Genomic DNA, 22778 nt, shown 5'->3' with positions numbered 1-22778 from the left:
GAGACGGAGCGGTCCCCTGACGCCACCCGCGCGTCCCACCTCCCCGCTGCTCACCCCGCCGCCGCTGACCGCTCCGATGCCGTCGAACTCCCGGCCCAGCCCGTCGGAGTCGTCGAGCACGTACGCGCCACCGGGCGCCAGCAGCGCGCACAGCAGCAGGGGCACCGCGGCTTGGCCCGCCGAACCCGCGGCGGCCGTCATGGCTTTCACTCGGCGTTGCCGGGAAGCCTGGAGTAGGCGCTCAGCCATTGTGTGGGTCACATGACTCCGGCGCCCACGGAGGCGGGTCCGGTTACCGCCATGATGGAGAAGGGCAGGAGGCCGCCGGCGCCGCCGCCGCCATGTTGAGTGTGGGCCGCAGCTCGCTGACGCAGCCGCAGTAGTGTTGAGGGAGGGCGGAGCGAGCCTTTCCTAGTCGGCCCAAGTTCAGGGTCCGAGTTCAGCCTTCGCGTGTATCCGTTCGCTGCCTCTCCTTCGGCTTCACCCACCGGAGCACTTTATCGAAGGGGAGGTGGATGTCCAAGGCCAAGGGAGCAGGGCAGTGCATGGCCTACTATGGACCTCCCCGGACATCTCCGGGCGCTTCTGCCACCTGCCAGTACGTGGCAGAACGAGAAAGAGGAGCGGGCTTGCAGTCTCTATCCTAGTCCGCGTGCAGCTGTCACCTTGGTGGAGTCACTTAGCTTTCTGAGCCTGAGTTTCCTCTTACGTAAGATGAAGCAAGAAGAGCAGCCGCATGGGGACATATGATTAAATGAAATACGAGTAAGGCAACAGACAGGCAGTAAATCTTAGCTGAATGCGTTACACACTTAGCAAGCCTTAGCTGACATGGTTCTTCATCCTGGTAACAACTTCATCCTGGTAACAACTTCATCCTGGTTGCTTTATAAGGTACTTGCCGCTGCCAGTTGAAATGGTTCCAGGCAGATAACCCTAAATTGGCAGGGAAGTTGTGAATTGTCCTGGGATTCCTGCCACATCCGGCATTGTTCTGAGATTTCTGATTTCCTTGGTATTGAAGCAAATTGAAGAGACTACTGAGAGGCTTCAGAGAAAGCATCTCTGATCCCCAGATCTGATTGTTTTGCCCCTTAACTGCAAACGTAAATTTAAGTGTCAAGACTACGATTATACCAGGAGGAAAAATTTATCTGGGCAGTCCCGTAAACACTCGTCAGGCCCTTACGATATCTCTAGGTTCTTAATGGACAGTATGCTTACTCTTTCCATCTTCCTAAATTACTATAGGTCTATTATGATTTACCAAGGACAGTCCCAGCTTGTGTCTATTGTCCTAACATAATTATTAATAGTATCCCTTTCACCCTCAAAAATGTTCTAGCTTGTATGATAAATTATATAGTTCCCTGTATATTGGCCACTTGTTTTCTTCCATTTCTTCTTTTCCCCATACAGCACTTATCTGAACTACCTTCCTTACAATCACCATTCTATGATTCAAGTCAGTAACTAGTCAAGTTCCATAGATTTACCTTCTCTGAACTCACTCTGATCCATCTGTTCTAATAAAATTTTAAACATGAGCGGAGCACCAGTGGATGCAAGACGTGGCTGATAAATCAAGTAAATGCTAAGCTTCCTACCAACCCTGAGGTTTTATATCTGGGATATGCATGTAACAGCTGCATAATCATGTAACTAGAAGAAAATAGAGGAAAAAATACCATACAAGCAAAACTGGGAAGTTGAAACCAGAACCCAGCATATGTCATTCTGTAGCACACTGTTGCACCTTGTATTTGGAAGGCACACCACAAATATTTGTGCAATGTGTGATATTTGTAAAAGAGGAAACAGAATATTTAACAGTAAGTATGTACCACTAGTTCCTATTAGTTCATAACCAAAGTAATTCCTTACCAGGGAACATGTCTCTTGTTGCAAATTTCTAATCTATGCTAAGGAAACCATTAGACAAGAAAGTTTCTAATAAAAAAGCAGTAAATACAAGCTGAGAAAGAGACATCCTTGAACTGCTGGGCACAGCACTCAGATGTGCTCAAGACGTGAGATAAAGGGAAACGGCCGTTATCAGACAAGTGATTGTGTGTTTGGCTTCCCTTGCTTCTGTGGTTTCAGGGTCCCTGAAATACACCAGACAGTAGGAAAGAAGCATCTCACAGTTCTCAAAAGTCAGATGAGTTTAAAAAGTAAGGACAGTTTTTCTCTTAAATAAGCAATGTTTCTGAGTATCATAGCTGTACTTCAGCCACGGCAAATTTCTCAGTTTTCTAAAGTGAAAAATGTGATCAAAATCAGATGGTCTTGAGAAAATTGAGCGATCTTGCCTTTTAATGAAACGTTATTGATAAAGTCTGTTGTCTCACTTTAAGAAATGGCTTTACTTTTAGAAGTCTGAATTAGGCTGCCACAAGTTCAAGGCCAGAGGCCAAGTCTTCTTCTTCTTTGTACTTCTTAAGTGCAGTGTCCAACCCATGGTGGGTACTCAATATATATATATATTAGTTAAGTTGAACTTAAAGAAACAGAAATCACTGTGGTGATGGTGCCTTAAATCACTGAAAAAGGATGGGCTTTTTAAAACATGATATTGGGACAACTGGATAACTATTTGGGAAAAGATCAAATTTTACATCTATACCTCACACCACACATAAGTATAACCGCCAAATGGATAAAACTCTAAATGTAAATAAATGAAACTTTACAAGTTCTATTAGAAAACATGAGTAAATTCCTGTATAACCAGGGGTCTGGATAGGACTCAGTATCTTGACACAACAAAATAAAAGTTTGATTTTTAGAAAATGACTGAATAATCATATAAGGGGGTAAGAAAAAAGAATTATTTATAAAAGAAGTTGGAAACATTTCTTAAAGTAAGAGTCCTCTGGGGCCAAAAGTATGAAGTATTTTCTTATCATGAACTATCCTGTAACATCTGTCATTTATCTGATCTTTTCAACTTGTACGTAAGTTGCTTGATTGCAGTTGTTAATTACATCACCCCCTATTCAATGACTTCTCTCTGTAACCTCAGGGCTTTATATATAAAGACAGTAAAGATGATTCAAAGGACAGAACCCACATAATGGAATAAATTATATATTGCTTCCTAAACATCTTCTTAAGTATAACTACAGATAAAAATTGCTATAGTAAGGAGAAGTGTGGTATAGTAGTTAAACCATCAGCCCTGGAGCCCCAGACTACACAGCTTCAAATCTCTCCTACCACCCACTAGCTGTGTGATTTTGGCCAAGTTACTTTACTAATTTGGGCTTCAGTTTAACCATCCATAAATAGAGGTGATGATAGAGAAGTTGATATGAAGGTTAGCAGAATTAATATTTATGTAACATTTAGAAGAATGACCACCATATTTATATATATATATATATATATATCACACTGCATGCTATAAAAGCATTTATTATATAAATAATAACATACATAGAATACAGTTAACTATAGTGTAACTCTTGAGTTTATTGCTCTCCACAAAACTAAGACAGTCCTGAGGAAAAGGATTCTTCCTGTCTTTGTACTGGTCTGAATTTTTTTTTCTTTTTTTGTTGTCTACACTCATCCAAATCCATGTCCCGTGTGGCTGATTCCCCTCATGTGAGTCTTGGTGGGAGGCAGATTCCACCTCTTTCAGGAGTTAAGGCGCCACATCCTCCCTCTTCTCACCCCCAGCAGCATGGACTCTAGAGCCCCAGTGACCCAGCTCCCTCAGTCAGTTCCCCAAACCTGTGACTTTGATCTTGGAAGAGTGATTAGATGTATGGACAGCTGAGAAAGCACCCTGGAGCAGTGTCAGAGTGCAGAGGAGGTGGTGGCATAGAGGCTCCATCAGATGGGCCTCAAGTGCCAGGAGCAGTAGGGTGAGAAGTGCCATCCTAACCTATTGCTCAGGCAGGATGACCTGGGCTGTCTTTCTAGTCCTTTGGCTCTAGCCCATTTCCCAAGACGGGTTCTGCAGCCTCAGCAGCAATTCTGTGCCATATCTTGATATCTTTCTAAGTCTTTCATTTTTGCTCAGGTTAGCCAAAGATGGTGCTGTTGTCTGCAGCTAAGAACCCTGACTGAAACACCAGGTAATAATCAAGACCAGATGTGATCATCGCAAAGAATTCTCAGCCTCTGGGTCTGCATTTACCCCGCTTTAAACACTGCCTTCACCACCTGTAGTTCTTTTGTTGGTAATTTGTTGGTTTTTTGGGGTTTTTTGTTGTTGTTGTTTTTGGTTTTTTGTTTTTCTTTTGGCCGTACTGCACGGCATGTGGGATCTTAGTTCCCCCACCAGGGATTGAACCCACACCCAGTGCAGTGGAAGCGCGGAGTCCTAACCACTGGACCGGCAGGGAAGTCACTGTTGGTAATTGTTAATGCGTGGATTAGTTCCAATAAAGGAACTCCAGGAAGTTTTGCTGTCCTCCTGTTTCACCTGTGATATGTCTATTCTTCTTTGGGTTGTCAATACCGCTTTCTGCACTCCTACCAGGGGAAGAATTCTAGAGTCCACCTAATTTCAAGTCTTAGGCATGAAGAAAATAAGAGTACAAGAGGTTCCCATGGCTCAAAAGATTTTTTTTAAACATCTAGTACAATTCTGTCCAACATATGTAAGGCAAAGCACATACATAATTTGAAATTTTCTAATAGCCACATTAAAGTTAAAAAAAGGTGAGATTAATTTTTGATGATACATTTTATTTAACCCCAGATATCCAAAATATTATTGATAAATATGTAATCAATATGAAAATATATTAATAAAAGATTTTGTGGGGTTTTTTTCATATGAAGGTTTCAAAAATCTAGAGTGTGTTTTACACAGATAGCACACCTCAATTCAGATTAGCCCCATGTCAAGTGCACAATAGCCACATGTGGCCAGTGGCGCCGGGGTTGGACTGAGCAGATCTCATGTATGCCAGGCCCTGGGTTAGGCACACAGTAAACTTTTGCCTCTGGCTGCTAAAGATGAGATTGAAGAATATCCACTCTTTGCTGGGGCTGCCATAACAAAGTACAACAAAACAGTGGTTTAAACAACAGAAATTTATTTTCTGAGAGTTCTGAAATTCAGCATCAAGGTGTTGGGAACTTGGGCTTTTTCTGAGGTCTCTCTCCTTGGCATGCAGGTGGCCACCATCCCTCTGCATCCGCACACGGTCTCCCCTCTGTGCATGCGCATCCCTGGTGTCTCTTCGTGTATCCAAATTTCCTCTTCTTATAAGGATACCAGTCAGATTGGATTAGGGCCCATGCTAACAATTTCATTTTAACTTAATCACATCTATAAAGGCCCTATCTCCAAATACAGTCACATTCTGAGGTACTGGGGTTAGAGCTTCAACATACGAATTTGAGGCGGACAAAACTCAGCTTGTAACAATATCTAACAGTGGTTCAGTTATAACAAACTGGTAAATGTCAGTTAAATGCTTTCCTGAGTTCCGAGAGCCATTCTGGCAAATTATTGAACCTGAGGAGGGGGTTGTGGGAACCCCCAGATTACAGCCAGTTGGTCCGAAGTACTGGAGACTGAGGTCTTGTGACCGGCATCTGAAGTGGAAACAGTCCTGTGGGACGGAGCTCTTACCTTGTGGAATCTGGTGCTTACTCCAGGTAATTAGTGTCAGAATTGAACTAAATTGGAGGACATCTAGCTGGTGTCTGGAGTACTGGAGAACTGGTTGTTGCTGGAAGGAAAACCCACACACACTGGGTGTCAGAGGTGTCCTGCAGGGAGAAACAGAACAGTAGTGGCCAGTCGTCCCAGGCACCAGCCTGCAGCAAACATAACCCCACTATGTGCATTCATGCCTATTTGTAAGAATTACCTACCAGTATTTGTTCTACATTCACTGCTGTGATCTTCCTCCCTAGATTTCCGACTCCTGTCTCCATACTCTGACTGTCAGTATTGTTTTGGGCTCTCTCCCTCCAGTCACAGGCTACTTCAGCAGCCCAGGCTTCTCACTTTGCTTAATTGATTTTGACACCAACAGTTTGGATGAAAGACCTCCCCCTCCTGCATTCTGACCCCAAGGAAGCCTCAGATGCTGTTTGGTTTCCATCCCCCACTCACTGCACTTCTCCCCAACCTCAGGAGAGGATAATTTGGACAACAACCTGCTTTCCCACCCCATCTCAGACTTTGATTACTGGCTAAATTGTTTCCCTCTAAAATTCATATGTTGAAGTCCTAACCTCCATTGTGACTGGATTTGGAGATAGAAACTATAAGGAGGTGATTAAAGTTAAATGAGATCATAAGGATGGGGCCCTGATACAATAAGATTAGGGTCCTTATAAGAAGAGACACCAGAGTGCGCTCTTGCGGGCTCTCTCTCCCCCCTCCCCCTGCCCTCGCATCCTCTCTCTCTCACTTCATCCCTTCTACCCCACCACCTCCACCATGTGAGAACACAGTGAGAAGACGGCTGTCTGCAAGACAGGAAAAGATCCCCTACCAGAAACTGAATGGCAAATACCTTGATCTTGGACTTCCAGCCTCCAGAAGTATGAGAAAATCAAGGCTTCTACTGTTGAAACCTCCCAGTCTATGGTATTTTGTCATGACAGCCTGAGATGACTTATAAGCCTACTGTCTGTCTGTACTGCTTGCATGTCTAAACCATAGGATTAAAATTTCTTTTTTTTTTCAGACAGTAGTCTTTTAATCAGCAATAAGTAACCATGATTATTAGGAAATTTTGTTTAAAATGAGTTAAGTATATGCCATAAACCCAGAGAGTTAACAGAGTATTTTGGTTATAAAAAGGGAAAATTTCTTGAATACTGACACTTGCCTGAATTAATCCCAAGTTCATAATTTATGTCTACATCGGACTACTGGCACCCAGTCTCCATGTCCCAACATTCACATCAATTCAATAATATATATACTGAATTTGTTATCTGTTCCTGTGTCACAAAGTATCCAAAGTTCAGTAGCTGAAAGCAACAAATATTTAGTATCTCTCAGTTTCTGTGGGTCGGGAATTCAGGATCACCTTCACTGAGTGGTTCTAGCTCAGGATCCCTAGTGAGGTTACGGTAGGGATGTTAGCAGGAGCTGTAATTATCTGGAGGCTTGAAGATGTACTTCCAAGATGGTTACTCAGTACTGTTGGCTCACTCAGATCCCCACCACGTGGACCTTTTCTCACGACAGGGCAGCTGGCGTCCCTCAAGACCAAGTGAGCAGAGAGAAAGAGAGCAGGAGGAGGAATTCACAGGATTATTCTGACGTAGTCTCCAAAATAGTGCACCATCATTTCTGCTTTATTTGCTAGGAATGAGTCATTTAGTCTAGCCGACACTCCAGGGGAGGGAAATAGGGCTCCACCTCTTGAAAGGAGGAGTGCCAAGGAATTTGTGAACATATTTTAAAATCACAACACTTACCCATGATGCATGTCAGCAAACCACTCATATGATGTAGTATTAAATATTGCAGTAACTAATATTTTGTGGGCTTATTCATAGAATGAGTACGATAAAATGACATAAGGGATTTACTCAATTACTGCACATTTGCAAAGATACTTTAGCATCCTCTAAAAAAGCACCAAGGAAAATAAAGACTCTAGCATTATTTTCTGTAAAATGACAGGTATTCCTATCACTCTTGGATTTTCACTATAATCTCTGCTCTGCTCTGCTCATTCTATGGATTCTGGTATGACCCACAGCTTTGGGTAACAGAACCTGCCTTCCCCAGTCCAGATGCCGTAGAACCCACAACACTTAAGCTGGCTTCAGATCCTCCCTCCTGTCTGTCCCTAGCCCCTCTGCCCCAGTTGACTCAATTTTTTGCCAATCATTTCTGCTTCTCTGCCCTATCCTTTGGATTGAACCTCCTTAAATATTAGTGCATGTCTTGGTTAAACCTAAATTCATGAAATATTTTTTGGATCCTAAATCTTAAATGATTAGCTGGTTATCTCTACCATAAGCAAACTCAACAGATAATTCCACAAGGACTTACACTTATTATCCTGACTTTAAAAATTAAGCTAATCAGCAGTCTGCACATCCGCAGTACATCAGAGGAAACTATTTGGAGTTAATCTTCTTAAATTTGGTTATTTCAATAAATGAGTATAACAAAGGCATTAAAAGGCATTTATGTAATTTACAGACATCATGAAATACATATTAGATCTTCTGAAAAGGTATTTAAGATATTAAAGACTCTAGTCCTTAGTTTGATAACATATCTCCATTTTAACTGTTACTATACTTACGTTCTGACTTAAGCTTTAAGTTAAAATCATTTACAAGTCTGAAATGAGAGGCTGTATTAGCTCAACTTTTTTGAAAAGGACAGAGCCAAGTGAACTAATGGTACAATGATGCTGAATGGAATTTAAATACTGATGAAGGGATAATAGGGCTGTAGGGGAACAAAATCTGCCACCCCAAAATGTGTCTCTTTGGTATGAGGATTGATTTAGACTGACTATTTTTAAGAAACAGAAGACTTGGGAAGTTTTTCTTGCTACCTCCCCCCTTAACTGTCTAAGGGAATTTGGATAAAGGGCCTGTTCCCAGATTAGAGCTATCACCAGAGATATCTGCAAATACGGACTAAGTGTGATGGGGGAAACTCAGCAGAGCCTAGAGATCAGAGTCCTCTCTGTGCCCCATTGTCTCTGCACGACCCAGCAAACATTTGTTTACCAAACATTTGCTTTTCCATCTCCACATGAATTGCCTTCCTCCCTTTTGCAGTCCTGAACAACTACCCCCAACATCCTCTTTTGTCTTTAACTGAAGATAATACTTAAGGTGAGGATTTCAGCCATTTTAGTGAGTTACTCAGTTTTCCTGGGCCTCTCCCATGCATACATGCTATTAAATTTTTGTTTTATTTTCTCCTGTTAATCTGTCTCATGTCAATTTCATTCTTGGACCAGCCAGAGGAACATAGAAGGGTAGAGAAAAATTTCTTCCTTTCTGACAGGGTTAAAGTACCAAAACCAAGCAAGAATTTGAACATAAAGTGTTTCCATACTCTTCCCTTTTTAGAGGTTCTGTTCTCCCTGCCTCTCTACCACCCACCTCCCCAGTCTCTTACCCAGGCAACCATCCTGTACACCAGTTGTTCTCAAACTTTGGGGCATCTGAGCCCACGTGGCACAACTACTGAAGCCCGCACGCCTAGAGCCTGTGCTCCGCAACAAGAGAAACCACCGCAATGAGAAGCCTGCGCACCGCAACAAAGAGTAGCCCCTGCTCGCCTCAACTAGAGGAAGCCCTCACGCAGCAGCGAAGACCCAACACAGCCATAAATAAATAAATAAATAAATAAATAAATAAATTTATTGTAAAAAATAACTTTGTTCCTTAAAAAAAAAAATTTTTTGGAGCATCAAAACTACTTGGAGTGCTTTTTATAACGCACATCACTGAACTCCAGCCCCAGAGCTTCTGATTCCCTGGGCCTGGGGTGAGACTGAGAACTTTAATTCTCAAATGTTCAGAGGTGACATTGACGCTGCTAATCCAAGAAGCACACTTGGAGAACCATTGATGTAAATGGATCTCAGGGAGCTTTGCCATGATGTAGAAGCCAAGTAAGGTCTTATCTGACAACTTAATATTCCACCCCCCCCAACACAAGGAATATATTTACATCTTTAGAAAGGAAGCTTGCTGGTAAAAGTTTCAAGACCCCCCCAAAATAAAAGTCACCTAATCGTTACATTTTAGGCCCCTTGACAAGTAATGAGAAAAATATTTTTGCTCAGTAGTCCTATTCAAAGGCTTAATAAATATTTGCTGAATTACACCTTTTAGGTCAAACACATGAAGTGGATTCCAATCTCAGGCCATAATCAGAGATGCAAGAAATAAAATATTCTTTATCTTTCTGTAACTCAACTAAAATTCCATTTCAATACCCCATTCTACCAAACTGGTGGGCACTTAATCACAGTCAATTCAGGATCCTACCTCTTCTTCCTCTGGATTCTGCCTGTGTGTACTTTGCTAGGGCTGCCATTACAAAACACCACAGACTGGGTGGTGTAACCAACAGAAATTTATTTTCTCACAGTTCTAGAGGCTGGAAGTCCAAAACCAAGGTGTCAGTAGGGTTGGTTTCTTCTGAGGTCTCTCTCCTTGGCGTGCAGATGTCTACCTACTCTCTCTGTCCTCACCTGGTCTTTCCTCTGTGCATGCGCATCCCTGGTGTCTCTTTGTGGGTCCAAATCTCCTCTTCTTATAAGGACACCACCGATCAGATTGCATCAGGACCCATGCTAACAGTTTTATTTTAACTTAATCATCTTTTTGAAGAGCCTAACTCCAAGTACAGTCACATTATGAGGTACCAGGGATTAAGACCTCAACATATGGATTTTGGCAGAGAGGTAAGGGGATGCAAGTCAGCCCATAACACCATCTAGGATTCAGGGAGTTTGTATGTAGCTAAGGCTGGAGAGGTTTAGCTCAACCCCCAATTCTCAAGGCTGCCCTCTGTGCATGCTGGCCTCTCGTGAGATGTCCTCATTCCCTTCTGGTCCTCAGTAGTTAGCCCATGCAGGACTCACCTGGGTTGTCCCCCATCAACGGGGACAAGGCTTCTTCTGTGACACACTGGGCCATTGGAAGCGCCATGAGGTGGGCTGAGGCCTTGCATCACTTCTGTGCGCCCCTCATGTGCCCTGACCAGCACTGTGCTGGGCACAGGGGAATGTGGTAAGGCTGTCTCAGGCCTCTCACACGTGTAGTCCGGAGACAGCCTCCTATCTGGACTTCACCCTGGACATGAGAGACGAGATCACCCTCCTCCCCACATCATGCAGTTCATCAGAGTGACTGTCACCCCACCCCCACCTCAGGAATTGCAGGGAGAGGGTACAGGCATTCAGGATGCAGTGTCCCTGTGTCAGGCCACCACATCTGAACTCTCGTGACTTCCTTTCTCACAACCCTAAGCCCCAGCCCCGCCAGCAGGCAAAACCTTTTATCTGTTCTTGGGGGCCGGAAGCTTTGCTTTAGCTCAACAGATATTCTTCCAAGCAGATTGTCTGCACCTCAGTCTTTTTCATTCTCCTGAGTTGCATGAATCTTTTGAAACTCTAAGCCTAGGATTGTCTTCTCCTCCCAACCCCACATTTTTCTGCCAAGAATTCCTTCTCTTGAGGCAATAAATGCAAAATGGCTAATCGAGTGTGTGGGGGAATAGGGATGGGGTAAAAGGAAGTAAGGCTGGGGAAATAAATCAGTATTTCAGAATGTCCCCTGCCATGTTTAGTCACTGCTTTAACTAGTGAAATTGCAGCAAGTGGAAACTTTTGATGCAAAGGACCCTTCGTCAGCAGATTAGGTTCTTCCACTGTCTGCCCCACGGAGAAGTTGGAGCCGAGCAGGACCACATTCACTTCCCCTTTTCCCCATGGGCAGCCCAAGTGCCCTGCCACGGGCCAGTGTTGGGGGTCCATTCTGTGGCCTCAGAAAACCAGATACCGACATGCCAGGAACACCAAACCCCTCAAGGTAGTATTCTGAATGCTGCTAGTTGGCTTTTTCTCACCTTGGAGTTGTTTAAATGTCAGAGACTCAACGCTCTGAAATTTCCATCTCTTCATCAGCTGGCTCTGTGGTTGAAAATACAGTATTGTCAAATATTCTGGACTAAATAAGAAGCAGAGTTATTAAAGGTTCTTAAGTGTCTTATTATGTGGAACTGACAAAGTTTCAGCATAGGGTAGCCACAATTTTTCTGCTAATTAATCAGAAGTGAAAGTTTGCGTTTCCTGGGTTTTTTAACAACATCCTTTTTTTCTTTTGAAGAGCAAAATACATAAAAATCTGATGTGGATATTAAGATGCCATTTCCCTAAAAGCAGAAGTATAGTCTATTTAGGTAAAATAAGAAATTGTGAGTGTCATGAGACACCCATGTATAGAAGCCACAGATGAGTGGATGTGCAAAACCAAACAAAAATGAGAATTTTGGATTAGAGTGACGAGTAAACTGAAATCATTGCTTTCATTTTTTTTTTAAGGCTTGTCTTACTATTAATTTTCTACATTGTACTTAAATTTTTTATTATTTCAGTAAAAATAGAAAGCATACTGAATTTTTAAGTTCCTATATGCTAAATTACTTTGCAAATGTACTTTATAAATCTAAATGATTACATTTATCACTTTCAATAAAAGACCTACAAAGGAAGTATAGGAAACCCATTACACTCGTTACATCCTGAATAACCTCAAGGTTAAAAGTCTTGGTTATATCATGAGATCATCTTTTCCAGTTCTGGGGAGAAATTTTAAAAACCCTACCAACAGGAACTTCTAATGTCCTTTTACAAAGGCGGGCTCAAATTGTCATGATTACAGTTTTAAAAATGAAGTTAAATTTTGCCATCCCAAATTAATTATGTCCTTATAAAGTAAAAATTTCCCCTTCATGTGTAATAAAAGTTTATTAAGGCAAGGTTCAAAAGTGATGTCTCTGGCTTTTTTATATCTCAAAATTTCCAGGAGCTAATTTCACTTCACATTAAATCACTTACAGATTTGGCAACAACTGTCAAAGCGTCACTATACTAAGTGAATTTTCATTGTAACATCCCATGTCTTTCTCAAATAAATGTTCAAGTCTCATAAAATTATTGATTTGCCTAAGCCAGTTAGTTCAAGTGGCTTTAGCACGGTTTAGCAATTTCTGATGGAATCTTCTCTTCCAAGAGGAAAATCAAAGGAGAAAATGGTCCTACAATAAAATACTATAGAGCTAATATATAATCCCTTTTAAAAAAAACAAAAACAAAAATAAAAAACTTTTACCTAGTTGGCTACCTTGACGCCACCATCATGCCATTAAGCAATGCACATGCTCTTTATACACACATCTGCATTCTCTCCCTGTTGTTTTTCTCCCAGGATGTTGATCACCCTGATTCCATCTACAACATCCTTTCCTATTCCACACATCCAACGACTCATCCTATCTTTTTGTACCTCTCTTGGAGTATTTATCCATTTTTACCATCGCATTGTGGTTATTAGTGCTTTCTCCTTCACTAAGTGATAAGCTCCTTATGGGTTAGGGCCAGGTCCTATATATCTCCCAGCACAGTGGTCTCTTAGGAGAGGAGGATAGATATATGTGTTGACAGATAAATGAGTGAGGGAGGGAGTGAATGAATGAATGAGATTCTAGTACATATTCTATCAAATAAAGCACATATAGTATCAGTATATAATTGTAATTAAGATGCAAAGAGAAGAGTGAGTAATAAAAATTATACTACAGTAAATAATACATAAAACATCTTTTAAAATACTTAGGAGACTTCTGTTGCTCAAATTTGGATAATGTACAAGCTTCTCATTAAGATGCTGCTTCCTCATTGGTTTGTGACGAAATATGAGTGCAATTTCCTGTCCCCTCAATAATGTTGGTTTCTCTTCTGGGTGCAAGCAGATTTATCTGGCTCCTCGGTCAAGAAAATCATCATCCCAAGAAACATGGGTAAGTGTAAGATTAAAAAATAAGACTTTAAGTAGATAACATACTTTTGAATGATTGTCAGTAATATTTGCAACATTTTTTCTAGTATGGGCTCTATAAATGTGGTCATGCAAAGTATTATAAGACAGGGAGAAATGAGGATGACACATGGTTTCTCTACTTTGAGCAGTAGTAAAGGATGTCAAAATTTACATTTAGAAATAGGTAACACTATCAAAATATAAAAGAAGAATGTTTATGCTCCATTTCCCCTACAGGAAACAGTATATTGGCAAAATGAAAATTAAGTGGTTTGGGAAGAAATGTACCAACTCCTGGCTGTAGAGCTATCTAGCACCACTTCCTCATCAGTATAAAGGTCTAGTGATATGTTTTTATACCATCAGAAACTATGTGAAATTTGAAAATAATATTTCCAGTATTAATTAATAATATTTCTAGTATGTATTAATTAATTAATAATTCTTAATAGATGACTATCACATTGACACACAGTAGAGTCTTAATAAGTAGCTATTCAACTGATAAATGAAGGCAAATGTTTCCTATAACATTTTATCTTCTGATCATTGTCGTCAATGGTTGGTACTGTTTTAGGAGCTGTGGATTATCTTCTTTGGGCATCAGGTAAAAATTAAAATCAGAATTAAAAACTTATCCAAATTTCTCAGCACTGGATCTAAAAACAGTTTTCTCAAAATATGATTAAAGCGATCAAAGTAATATCTGAAAAGATGTATGAATAATAAGAATTATGTATTCTGTTAAAATCTCAGATTCACACAAATTAATTTAACAGCTCTCCTCTGCAGCGTTTGGTATCATATGTGAAATGTTATTATATAAATTATATTCTGAGTGCCTGTGGTTTCTCTGCTATGCTCTGGCTAGATGGCCAAACATGATCTGCTTTCAGGAAATGTAAGGGACAACACAGACTACCAGTGTTGTCATTAGAACAATATCAGTTAACATGTCATGAAGGCTTACCATGTGCTAGGTACTGAGCTTCATGTGTTATTTCATCCTCACAAGAATTCTATGAAATGGTTGCTATCTAACACCTGTGAAAATTGAAACTTACAGAGGTGAAGGAACACATATGGTCACAAATCCCCCAAGAGCTGCTGAGAGCCTTTGAGTCTCCAGAGCCCTGGAGTCACACATGTAACCACAAGCCTCCAGAAACACTGCCTCTGTTGCCCAACCCAGAAGACACCCAGTATCTGCTTCATTAAACCATTCAGTCTTATGGTTGTTTTAGTTAAGGCAGGAAATATTTCTACAGAGAAAGAAATTTATTCCACTGAGAATTTTGTAAGTCCTCTCAAAACTATTTTTCCATTTGACCCTTCTTATCTTTTTTTTTTTTAAGATGAGTATTTGTGGAGTAACATGGACAAAGCAGGAAGGGGCACCTTCCTGCTCATCACCCAGCTCTCCCAGTCCTCCTTCTAAGGAAGAATATTTTCATGGTTTAAGTGTTCTTCCCCAGACGCATGAGTCTAGTGATAGACGTGATGTTGCGTAACCATCAGAGTTCCACCCTCTATAGCTTTTTCCATTTTGTGCATCTCAGACATTTTTTGAGTGTCATTTTCCTTCTTCGCTTACGTTCTTTAGAAGTCTCTTTAATGAGGATTTTGGGGGTCAATGTTCTCAGTGGTAGTTTATCTTAAAATATCCTTATTTGTGCTCTCATTTTGAAATTTAGTTCTGTTGGGTATACAATTATAGGATGACATATATTTTCATAACAATTTGCAAGTATCAATCCACTGTCTTCTGGTTTATGTTATCATTGTTGAAAATGTCTTTGTCGGTCGAAATTTCATCCTTTGTAGGTAGTCCATTTTTTCTCTCTGGCTCTTTTGTTCCTTGGTCTTTGGTGATCTGCAGCTTGATTGCAATGTGACTAAGTATAGATTTCCATCTCTGTTTGTTTGTTTCTAATCTTATTTGGGGTTTGCTGAGCTTCATAAGTCTGAGGATGCCATCTCTCAGTCAGCATCTTTTCTAATATCGCCTCTCCCTTACTTTCTCTCTTCTGTCCTTATGAACTTCAATTATACATATGCTGACCTTTTCACTTTATCCTCCATGTCTCTGTGGTATTTTCCCATCTCTTTAACACTCTGACAATTTTGTGTTATTTCTTTAGCTCTATCTTACAATATACTAATTTTCTCCTCAGCTGGAGCTAGGCAGTTGGTGAGCCCCTGTGTTAATTTTTTTTTTTTTTAAAGAAATTCATGTTCTTTTATTTATTTATTTATTTATTTATTTATTTATTTATTTATGACTGTGTTGAGTCTTCGTTTCTGTGCGAGGGCTTTCTATAGTTGCGGCAAGTGGGGACCACTCTTCATCGCAGTGCGCGGGCCTCTCACCGTCGCGGCCTCTCTTGTTGCGGAGCACAGGCTCCAGACGCGCAGGCTCAGTAGTTGTGGCTCACGGGCCCAGTTGCTCCGTGGCATGTGGGATCTTCCCAGACCAGGGCTTGAACCCGTGTCCCCTGCATTGGCAGGCAGATTCTCAACCACTGCGCCACCAGGGAAGCCCCCTGTGTTAATTTTTAATTTTAAATTATTGTATTTTTTATTTCTGAAAGGTCTATTTCAACCTTTTAAAAAGTATGCCTAGTCATCTTTTATAGTCTCTTGATCCTTACTCATGTGTTCAGATTCCTTCTTTTATTTCTTTAAATGTATTAAACGTACTTGTTTTGTGTTATATATCTATTAATTTTATCTCTAAAGCTTTTGTGGATCTAGTACTCTTCTTTCTTGCTTTTGCTGAATCTCACACATAGCAGCTAATTTCTGTATGTATGTGTGTAAGTGTATGTGTGTGTTTTCTTCTAGTGTGGTAACAGGATATTTGTTCTTTTTATCCATCTATTTTTAAAAGCGAGTGTGTTTAGGGTTGGGGTGTTTTAATCAGCTCATATTTGTTAGAACGCGATCTGTGAGAATTCTTTAAAGCCTGGGTTGAGGGAGCTTTCCTCAAGGCATGATTTGTATTTACTTCCTCCACGTGCCTAGAATACTTATTCTTTCATATGGTAAACTTTTATTGTGGGTGAATTTATTTTCAGATTATTTAAGTTGTTTATTGTTTGTTTTGTTGTGTTTCTATAAATTACTTTTTATATGTCAGGAAAGAAGTGAAATCATATCATTTCTTAGGAAGACATATATGCTCTATCTGCAGGTTATTCAGATGTTAATTGTCAAGATTCTTTACATCTCATCTCACATAGCCTTTTGATTTCACTTTTTAACCTTAATTGCAATATAACCTGCATGCAGAAAAAAGGAACATATCCTAAGTGTACAGCATGATACATTTTTACAGACTGAACTTGTTCATGGCATCAACACTCATATCAAGAAACAAAACGTTACCCAGTTCTCAGAAGTCCTCCTGGTGCCCTCTTCCTGTCATCACTCACCCACCCACACACCCCCAAAAGATAACAGCCACCTGACTCCTCTTTCTCTGTTTTTTTATAACAACTAAATGTTTAATATGACATTCTACATGGTTGTTTGCAACAATGTAGGTGGGCTTTGTTGAGAAGAAAGGGAATGCATGATGGTTCTTCCCACTTCCAATTGGTCTTATTTACATTTTTTTCATTACCACATTGTGAGTGGTGAAAGATAATTAATTTCGGCTTTAAAACAATTCACAGATGTTTCCTGATCTAAACAATAGACCCTTCAAAATTCAGCCTCCTGACTCAAAAAACTGGGAGATCTTCTCCTCCCCGCCCCCCGCCACCCGTGGTAGCAGGATATTTGCTCCTTTTTAGCCATCTGTTTCTAAAATCAAGTACAGGAAAAATAAAAGCCTAAATAAAATTGTTGCCTTATCCATTATATAAATTACTGAAAAGGAACATGTTTAACCTTCCAAAGAAAATGTGTTGACAGATATACGGAAACATAAGGACACATTGTCAGAGTGTGAGACATGATGTAAGGTTATGATTTTCACAAGTTTATTTAGAGTCCACGCAGTTTAATAGAGAACATAAAAGTGACGTCTTTTAGAAAATGTAGGGTTGATTATTTTATATCTAGTTTGCAGAAATTTTCATTCACGTCATTTTCTTTAATTAGAAGAGCTATTATAGTTGAAAGACCTGTACTAATCCATCAGTGCTACTATTTAGGTGGAAAGTAGAAAATATTCTCTTCCTTTTCAACAAAGCCAGTCTGTGCTGTTGCAAAAATACCTCAGACGTCTAAGGTATTTTTATGTAAAAGGCAGAAGACAAAATAGTTGAGTCAAGAGGCTTTAGAGTTAAACCTAGGATTGCAGCCAAGTTCTACCAAGATTAGACAGGCAATATGGGGCTAATTGCCTAATATGTGGCTCAATTCTTCTTTGTAATATAAGATTGTAATAAACAGCACAGAATTACAGTAAAACATAAATTATAATAAATATGCACGCCATTTTACATGGAGTCCAGCACACAGAAAGCCCTCAGTAAATGGATTGCTACCCTGATTTCTGACAGCATAGATTAACACTACCTGGTTCTTAATCAAATAATATGTACCCTTTCTGCCTGCCTTTTTCTATCCCTCTGCATTGTTTCTGAGCCTCAACCATGTTATTGCATGTAACAATAATTTGTTCATTTTCATTAGTGTATAGATTTTAATTGTGTTAATATACCACAATCTATTTACCTCTCTTAATGCTAATAGGCATTCCAGTTGGGGAATATTACAAATAGTGCTACTGTGAACATTCTAATTCTACCATACGTCTTTTGGGAACCACATGCATGTATTCCTGTTGAGCATATACCTAGAAGTAGAGTTGCTGAACCACATGATTTGCATAAGAGCCAAACAGTTTTCTAGCCAACAGTATATGAGAGTTCCAGGTGCTCTACCTCCTCACTAAGACTTGGTATTTGCTGTCTTTTTCATTTCGTTTATTCTGGTGGGTGTGTAGTTGTATCTCTCTGTGGTTTTAGTTCGTAGATTTCTGACGACTAGTGAAGTTGAGCGCATAGATCCAATATTAATTCACTATTGGCCTGAAGTTTATGGAACCGGATTAATAGTATAGACTCAGACCCCATTCCCAAGTGAGGACAGCCAGAGGCCATGAGTACTCAGGGATTGTTTTTTTTTGTGATAGCTCCTCACAGAAACAAAGCTAAGACAGGGAACTTGCCAACTTTCCCTGCTGTCTGTCTGCAAATATCTGTAAAGTTTGTTATTTTATTTTGTTTATTTTGATGGCTGAGGCTCCTGGATCCCAGCATGAGTGGGATGTCGAGGACCCCTTGCTACCTGTGTGGGCCCATGCTCTATCACCGGCCCATGCTCTGCCACTGGCCCATGCTCTGCCACTGGCCCATGCTCTGTCACTGGCCCATGCCCTGCCACTGATCCATGCTCTGTCACTGGCCCATGCTCTGCCACTGGCTCATGCTCTGTCACTGGCCCATGCTTTATCACTGGCCCATGCTCTGTCACTGGTTCTCTGCAGTCAAAGCTCTAGTTAGTTCCTCCAGATCCACGTATGCCTTAGGGTACCCAGAGCTTTACTGCTCACTTACCTCTCTGATCTTAGCTCCTGCTTCCATTTTTTCCACTCTGGAAGGTTTCCCTATTTATTTAAAGGCTGTTTAAGAGGGGAAGGGATAAATTGGGAGATTGGGATTGGCATATAAACACTACTATATATAAAATAGATAACTAATAAAAACCTGCCGTATAGCACAGGGAACTCTACTCAATACTTTGTAATGGCCTATATGGGAAAAGAATCTTAAAAAAAAAAAAGAGTGGCTATATGTATGCGTATAACTGATTCACTTTGCTGTACACCTGAAACTAACACAACATTTGTAAATCAACTATATTCCAATAAAAATTAAAAAAATAAAAATAAAAGGCTGTTTATTCATATTTTTAGGTGTGGAAAAACTAGGTGATTTCAGGAATTTTAGTTCTCCATTTTGTGTTAAGAATGACATATCCTGTGGGCTCTGGATATGGTTTAATCTCCCAGCAGAATACTGGTGCCTTGTGGTGGCGGGTCTCTTTTGTGCTAAGGGCTTATCAACACTTGGAAGGGGGCAGTTTTGAGGTCCTGTAGGCCTCACAGCACACAGGAAGAGGACATGTCTTCCTTCCCCTACATGGTGACTCTACAAAGCTTTCTGTGAAGATTCCCCTCAAATAAATCATCCAAAGCACCAACAGGCCTCACTAGCAGAGGAATAAAGATAGTATTTTTCTATTCCAATATGGAGAGAAGGATGGATTCTCTGTTCCTGCATGAATGTACATCAGACGTTTTTAAAAAACGAACCTAGTAAACAATCAGGTATAGATGTAGAAACTGATGATCACAAGATTTTACCCAGAATGGAGCACATTCTGCCCTCTCTTTCACAAGAGTACGAGAAAGTTAAAGTAAATTAGCCCACAAAGAAAGCAAAGGAGAAACAAATGAGGTAGTGTTGTCTAATTATTTACAAAGTTTCAGCAAGCTGTTACATTTTTAAGTGCTTCACTTTATCAAACTTCTTGTGACAACTTTTTCTTGGCTAATAAGCATATTTTGAAAATAAGTGCCTTATACATAGATTGCATATGAAATAAAAAATTTGAAGTCCTATAATCATACAGTTTACCATATACTCAAATGCATTTACTGATTACAAACAAATAATTGAATTCGCCATCTTTTTTAAAATTAGCTTCTAAAATGACTTTTAACTTTAGTTTTGTGTGCTTAGATTGTGTCTAGTGAGAAACATAATTCTCTCTAACCTAGCATCCCTTGGATAATCCTTATTTGAAAAAGGTCAAATATCTCAGCCTGATTTCATTTACTGAAGTCAATTAGACAATTTTCCCTTTTTAAACACCTTCATTGTATGCAATTTAACGCATTTTGATATCCTCAATAAATGAAATAAAATAAGATTGTTTCAAAAATCATGATGTCTCTTTTAAGCATCCAAACTATTCTAGTTTGTCTTTCATTACAGAAACGAAGGCATTTTAAAAAGAGATGTCAACCTTTGTGAAAATAAAGCCTTATATAGTCACGTTTGCACCAATCTCCTCTGAGTTTCGTGAAGAAAACCAAACTGAAGACAGCATTCTATGAAAACTGATGGATAATGTGGCGAATCCTCCAGGGTTCTTCATCAGCAGGCCGTGAGAATAAGCACATGGACTTCTGCACATTAAAATCGACTGATCGCTTTAGTAACTGCCAGGAGGCTGGATCCTGACTTCCAGCCATCGATATCTGTGTGAAAATTGATCTCCATTCATCCTTTAAGACCATTGATGAATCAATCAGAACTTTTGAAAGCAAAGGAAAACTGAAGAAATCTTAGTAAAAGAGAGTTAGGTGTTGAAAACAAACTACCAAGAGGCAAGACTTATTTTGCTACTTACTGTCTAAGAACGAATATAAAATCAGCACCTAAAAAAGAAAAAATGAACAGCACATGTATTGAAGAACAGCATGACTTGGATCACTATTTGTTTCCAATTGTTTACATCTTTGTGGTAATAGTCAGCATTCCAGCCAACATTGGTTCTCTATGTGTGTCTTTTCTGCAAGCAAAGAAGGAAAATGAATTAGGCATTTATCTCTTCAGTTTATCCTTATCGGATCTGCTGTATGCCTTAACTCTCCCTCTATGGATTGATTATACTTGGAATAAAGACAACTGGACATTCTCTCCTGCCCTGTGCAAATGGAGTGCCTTCTTCATGTACATGAACTTTTACAGTAGCACAGCTTTCCTCACCTGCATTGCGATTGATCGGTATTTAGCAGTTGTCTACCCTTTGATGTTTTCTTTTCTAAGGTCAAGAAGATGTGCGTTCATGGTGAGCCTTTTCATCTGGATATTGGAGACCATCTTCAATGCTGTCCTTTTGTGGGAAGACGAAACAGCTGTTGAATATTGTGATGCCACAAAGTCTAACTTTACTTTATGCTACGACAAATATCCTCTGGAGAAATGGCAAATCAGGTTTAACTTTGCTAGGACGTGTGTAGGCTATATGATACCTTTGGTCATCATAATGGCTTGCAACCAGAAAGTCTACAAAGCTGTGCAGCAAAATCAAGCCACAGAAAACAGGGAAAAGAAGAGAATCATAAAACTACTTGTTAGTATCACGTTGACTTTTATCTTGTGTTTTACTCCCTTTCATGTGATGTTGCTGATTCGCAGCGTTTTAGAGCATGATATGAACTTAGATAAACATATGTTTGACCATAACAAGCCTGGGAAGCAGAGTTATAAAATCTATAGAATCACAGTTGCATTAACAAGTTTAAATTGTGTTGCTGATCCAATTCTGTACTGTTTTGTAACTGAAACAGGAAGATCGGATATGTGGAATGTATTCAGAGTCTTTACCGAGAAGCTTAATAAATCAAAAAGACGAGGAAAAAGCATACTTTCTATGTCTACAAAAGATACTGTGGAATTAGACATCCTGGAATAGAACCAAGGTCTATTTTTTTAAAGATATGCAATATTAAACCATCAAGATTATATTTTCAAAAGGAAATCTCAGCAAGAGAGGGGACTAAAGGTTCCCACTGAGGGACTATTTTAATCCTCTCCGATGGAAATATTTTAGACGTGCGTTCTATAGCTCCCTGACTTTTATTAAACAAGAATTAAACAAAGTTGAATATTTTCCTAATGACTCAGGATCATCACTGTAGAATGGCAGTTGCTTTTGTATCTGTGCTCTAATCTCTCAGCGGTTAGTAAGATGTACGGGACTGTGTGTTTTTAAATTGGTGAGCTTTGTGTCTGGTTGTTGTGATTTTTCTCACTCTTTCTATGGATCTCAGGCTATCATTTCTCCCAGCCAACAACACCAACTACTAAATACTGCTTCTAATCTTCTCATTAGTTAACAAACATTTATTGAGCCCACTCTCTGTGCTAGGTTTTGTGGTAAGTACTGGGGTTACAACAGAAATGATCTCATAAGCCTTTTGAAGCTTATATCAGTTTGGAAACATAGCCACTGAGCTTGTAAGTGTTCTTGACAAAATAAAAGTAAATAGTCTCTGAGTGAGAGTCTGAAGGCCTCATCCATGATATAAAGGACATGAGCTTTGTGAAAGTTCTTTCAGTTAATCAGAGAACTTTTTACTTTCTTTAAAATCACAATTTTTAAAATTTTGATTCTTTCAAACTTTGCTGTTGAGTACAGTATGGGTGAAATTATTAGAAGTTTAATGTTCAGAC

At 39.9% G+C, this 22778-nt stretch overlaps 2 protein-coding genes across 7 annotated transcripts in view; one reads left to right on the top strand and one right to left on the bottom strand.

Annotated features, from left to right (window-relative positions):
• Positions 1-9303, bottom strand: part of GALC (galactosylceramidase) — a 105309-nt gene extending 96006 nt beyond the window's left edge. For 4 of the 6 annotated variants that reach the window (XR_014242221.1, XR_014242222.1, XR_014242223.1 and 1 more), the window contains exon 1: positions 55-9300. Coding sequence is in view for 1 of the 6 variants with exons in the window: in XM_082383674.1 (XP_082239800.1) it covers positions 55-249 (195 nt within the window). In the remaining 5 variants the exon portion in view is untranslated. Of the gene's footprint in view, positions 1-54 lie in introns of all 6 variants that reach the window. The other 2 variants (XR_014242220.1, XR_014242224.1) reach the window with 2 other exon arrangements.
• An 81-nt stretch (positions 9304-9384) lies between these two features.
• On the top strand, positions 9385-22217 carry GPR65 (G protein-coupled receptor 65). The gene is made up of 2 exons (XM_082383732.1): positions 9385-13498; positions 20532-22217. Exon 2 carries the CDS (start codon positions 20992-20994, stop codon positions 22015-22017), a length of 1026 nt encoding a protein of 341 aa, XP_082239858.1. The 5' UTR covers positions 9385-13498; positions 20532-20991; the 3' UTR covers positions 22018-22217.
• Positions 22218-22778: the final 561 nt, after the last annotated feature.

Source organism: Balaenoptera borealis (assembly GCF_965194805.1).
Source record: "Balaenoptera borealis genome assembly, chromosome: 3".
Taxonomy (NCBI): domain Eukaryota; kingdom Metazoa; phylum Chordata; class Mammalia; order Artiodactyla; family Balaenopteridae; genus Balaenoptera; species Balaenoptera borealis.
This window is presented reverse-complemented; position numbering and strand designations above follow the sequence as displayed.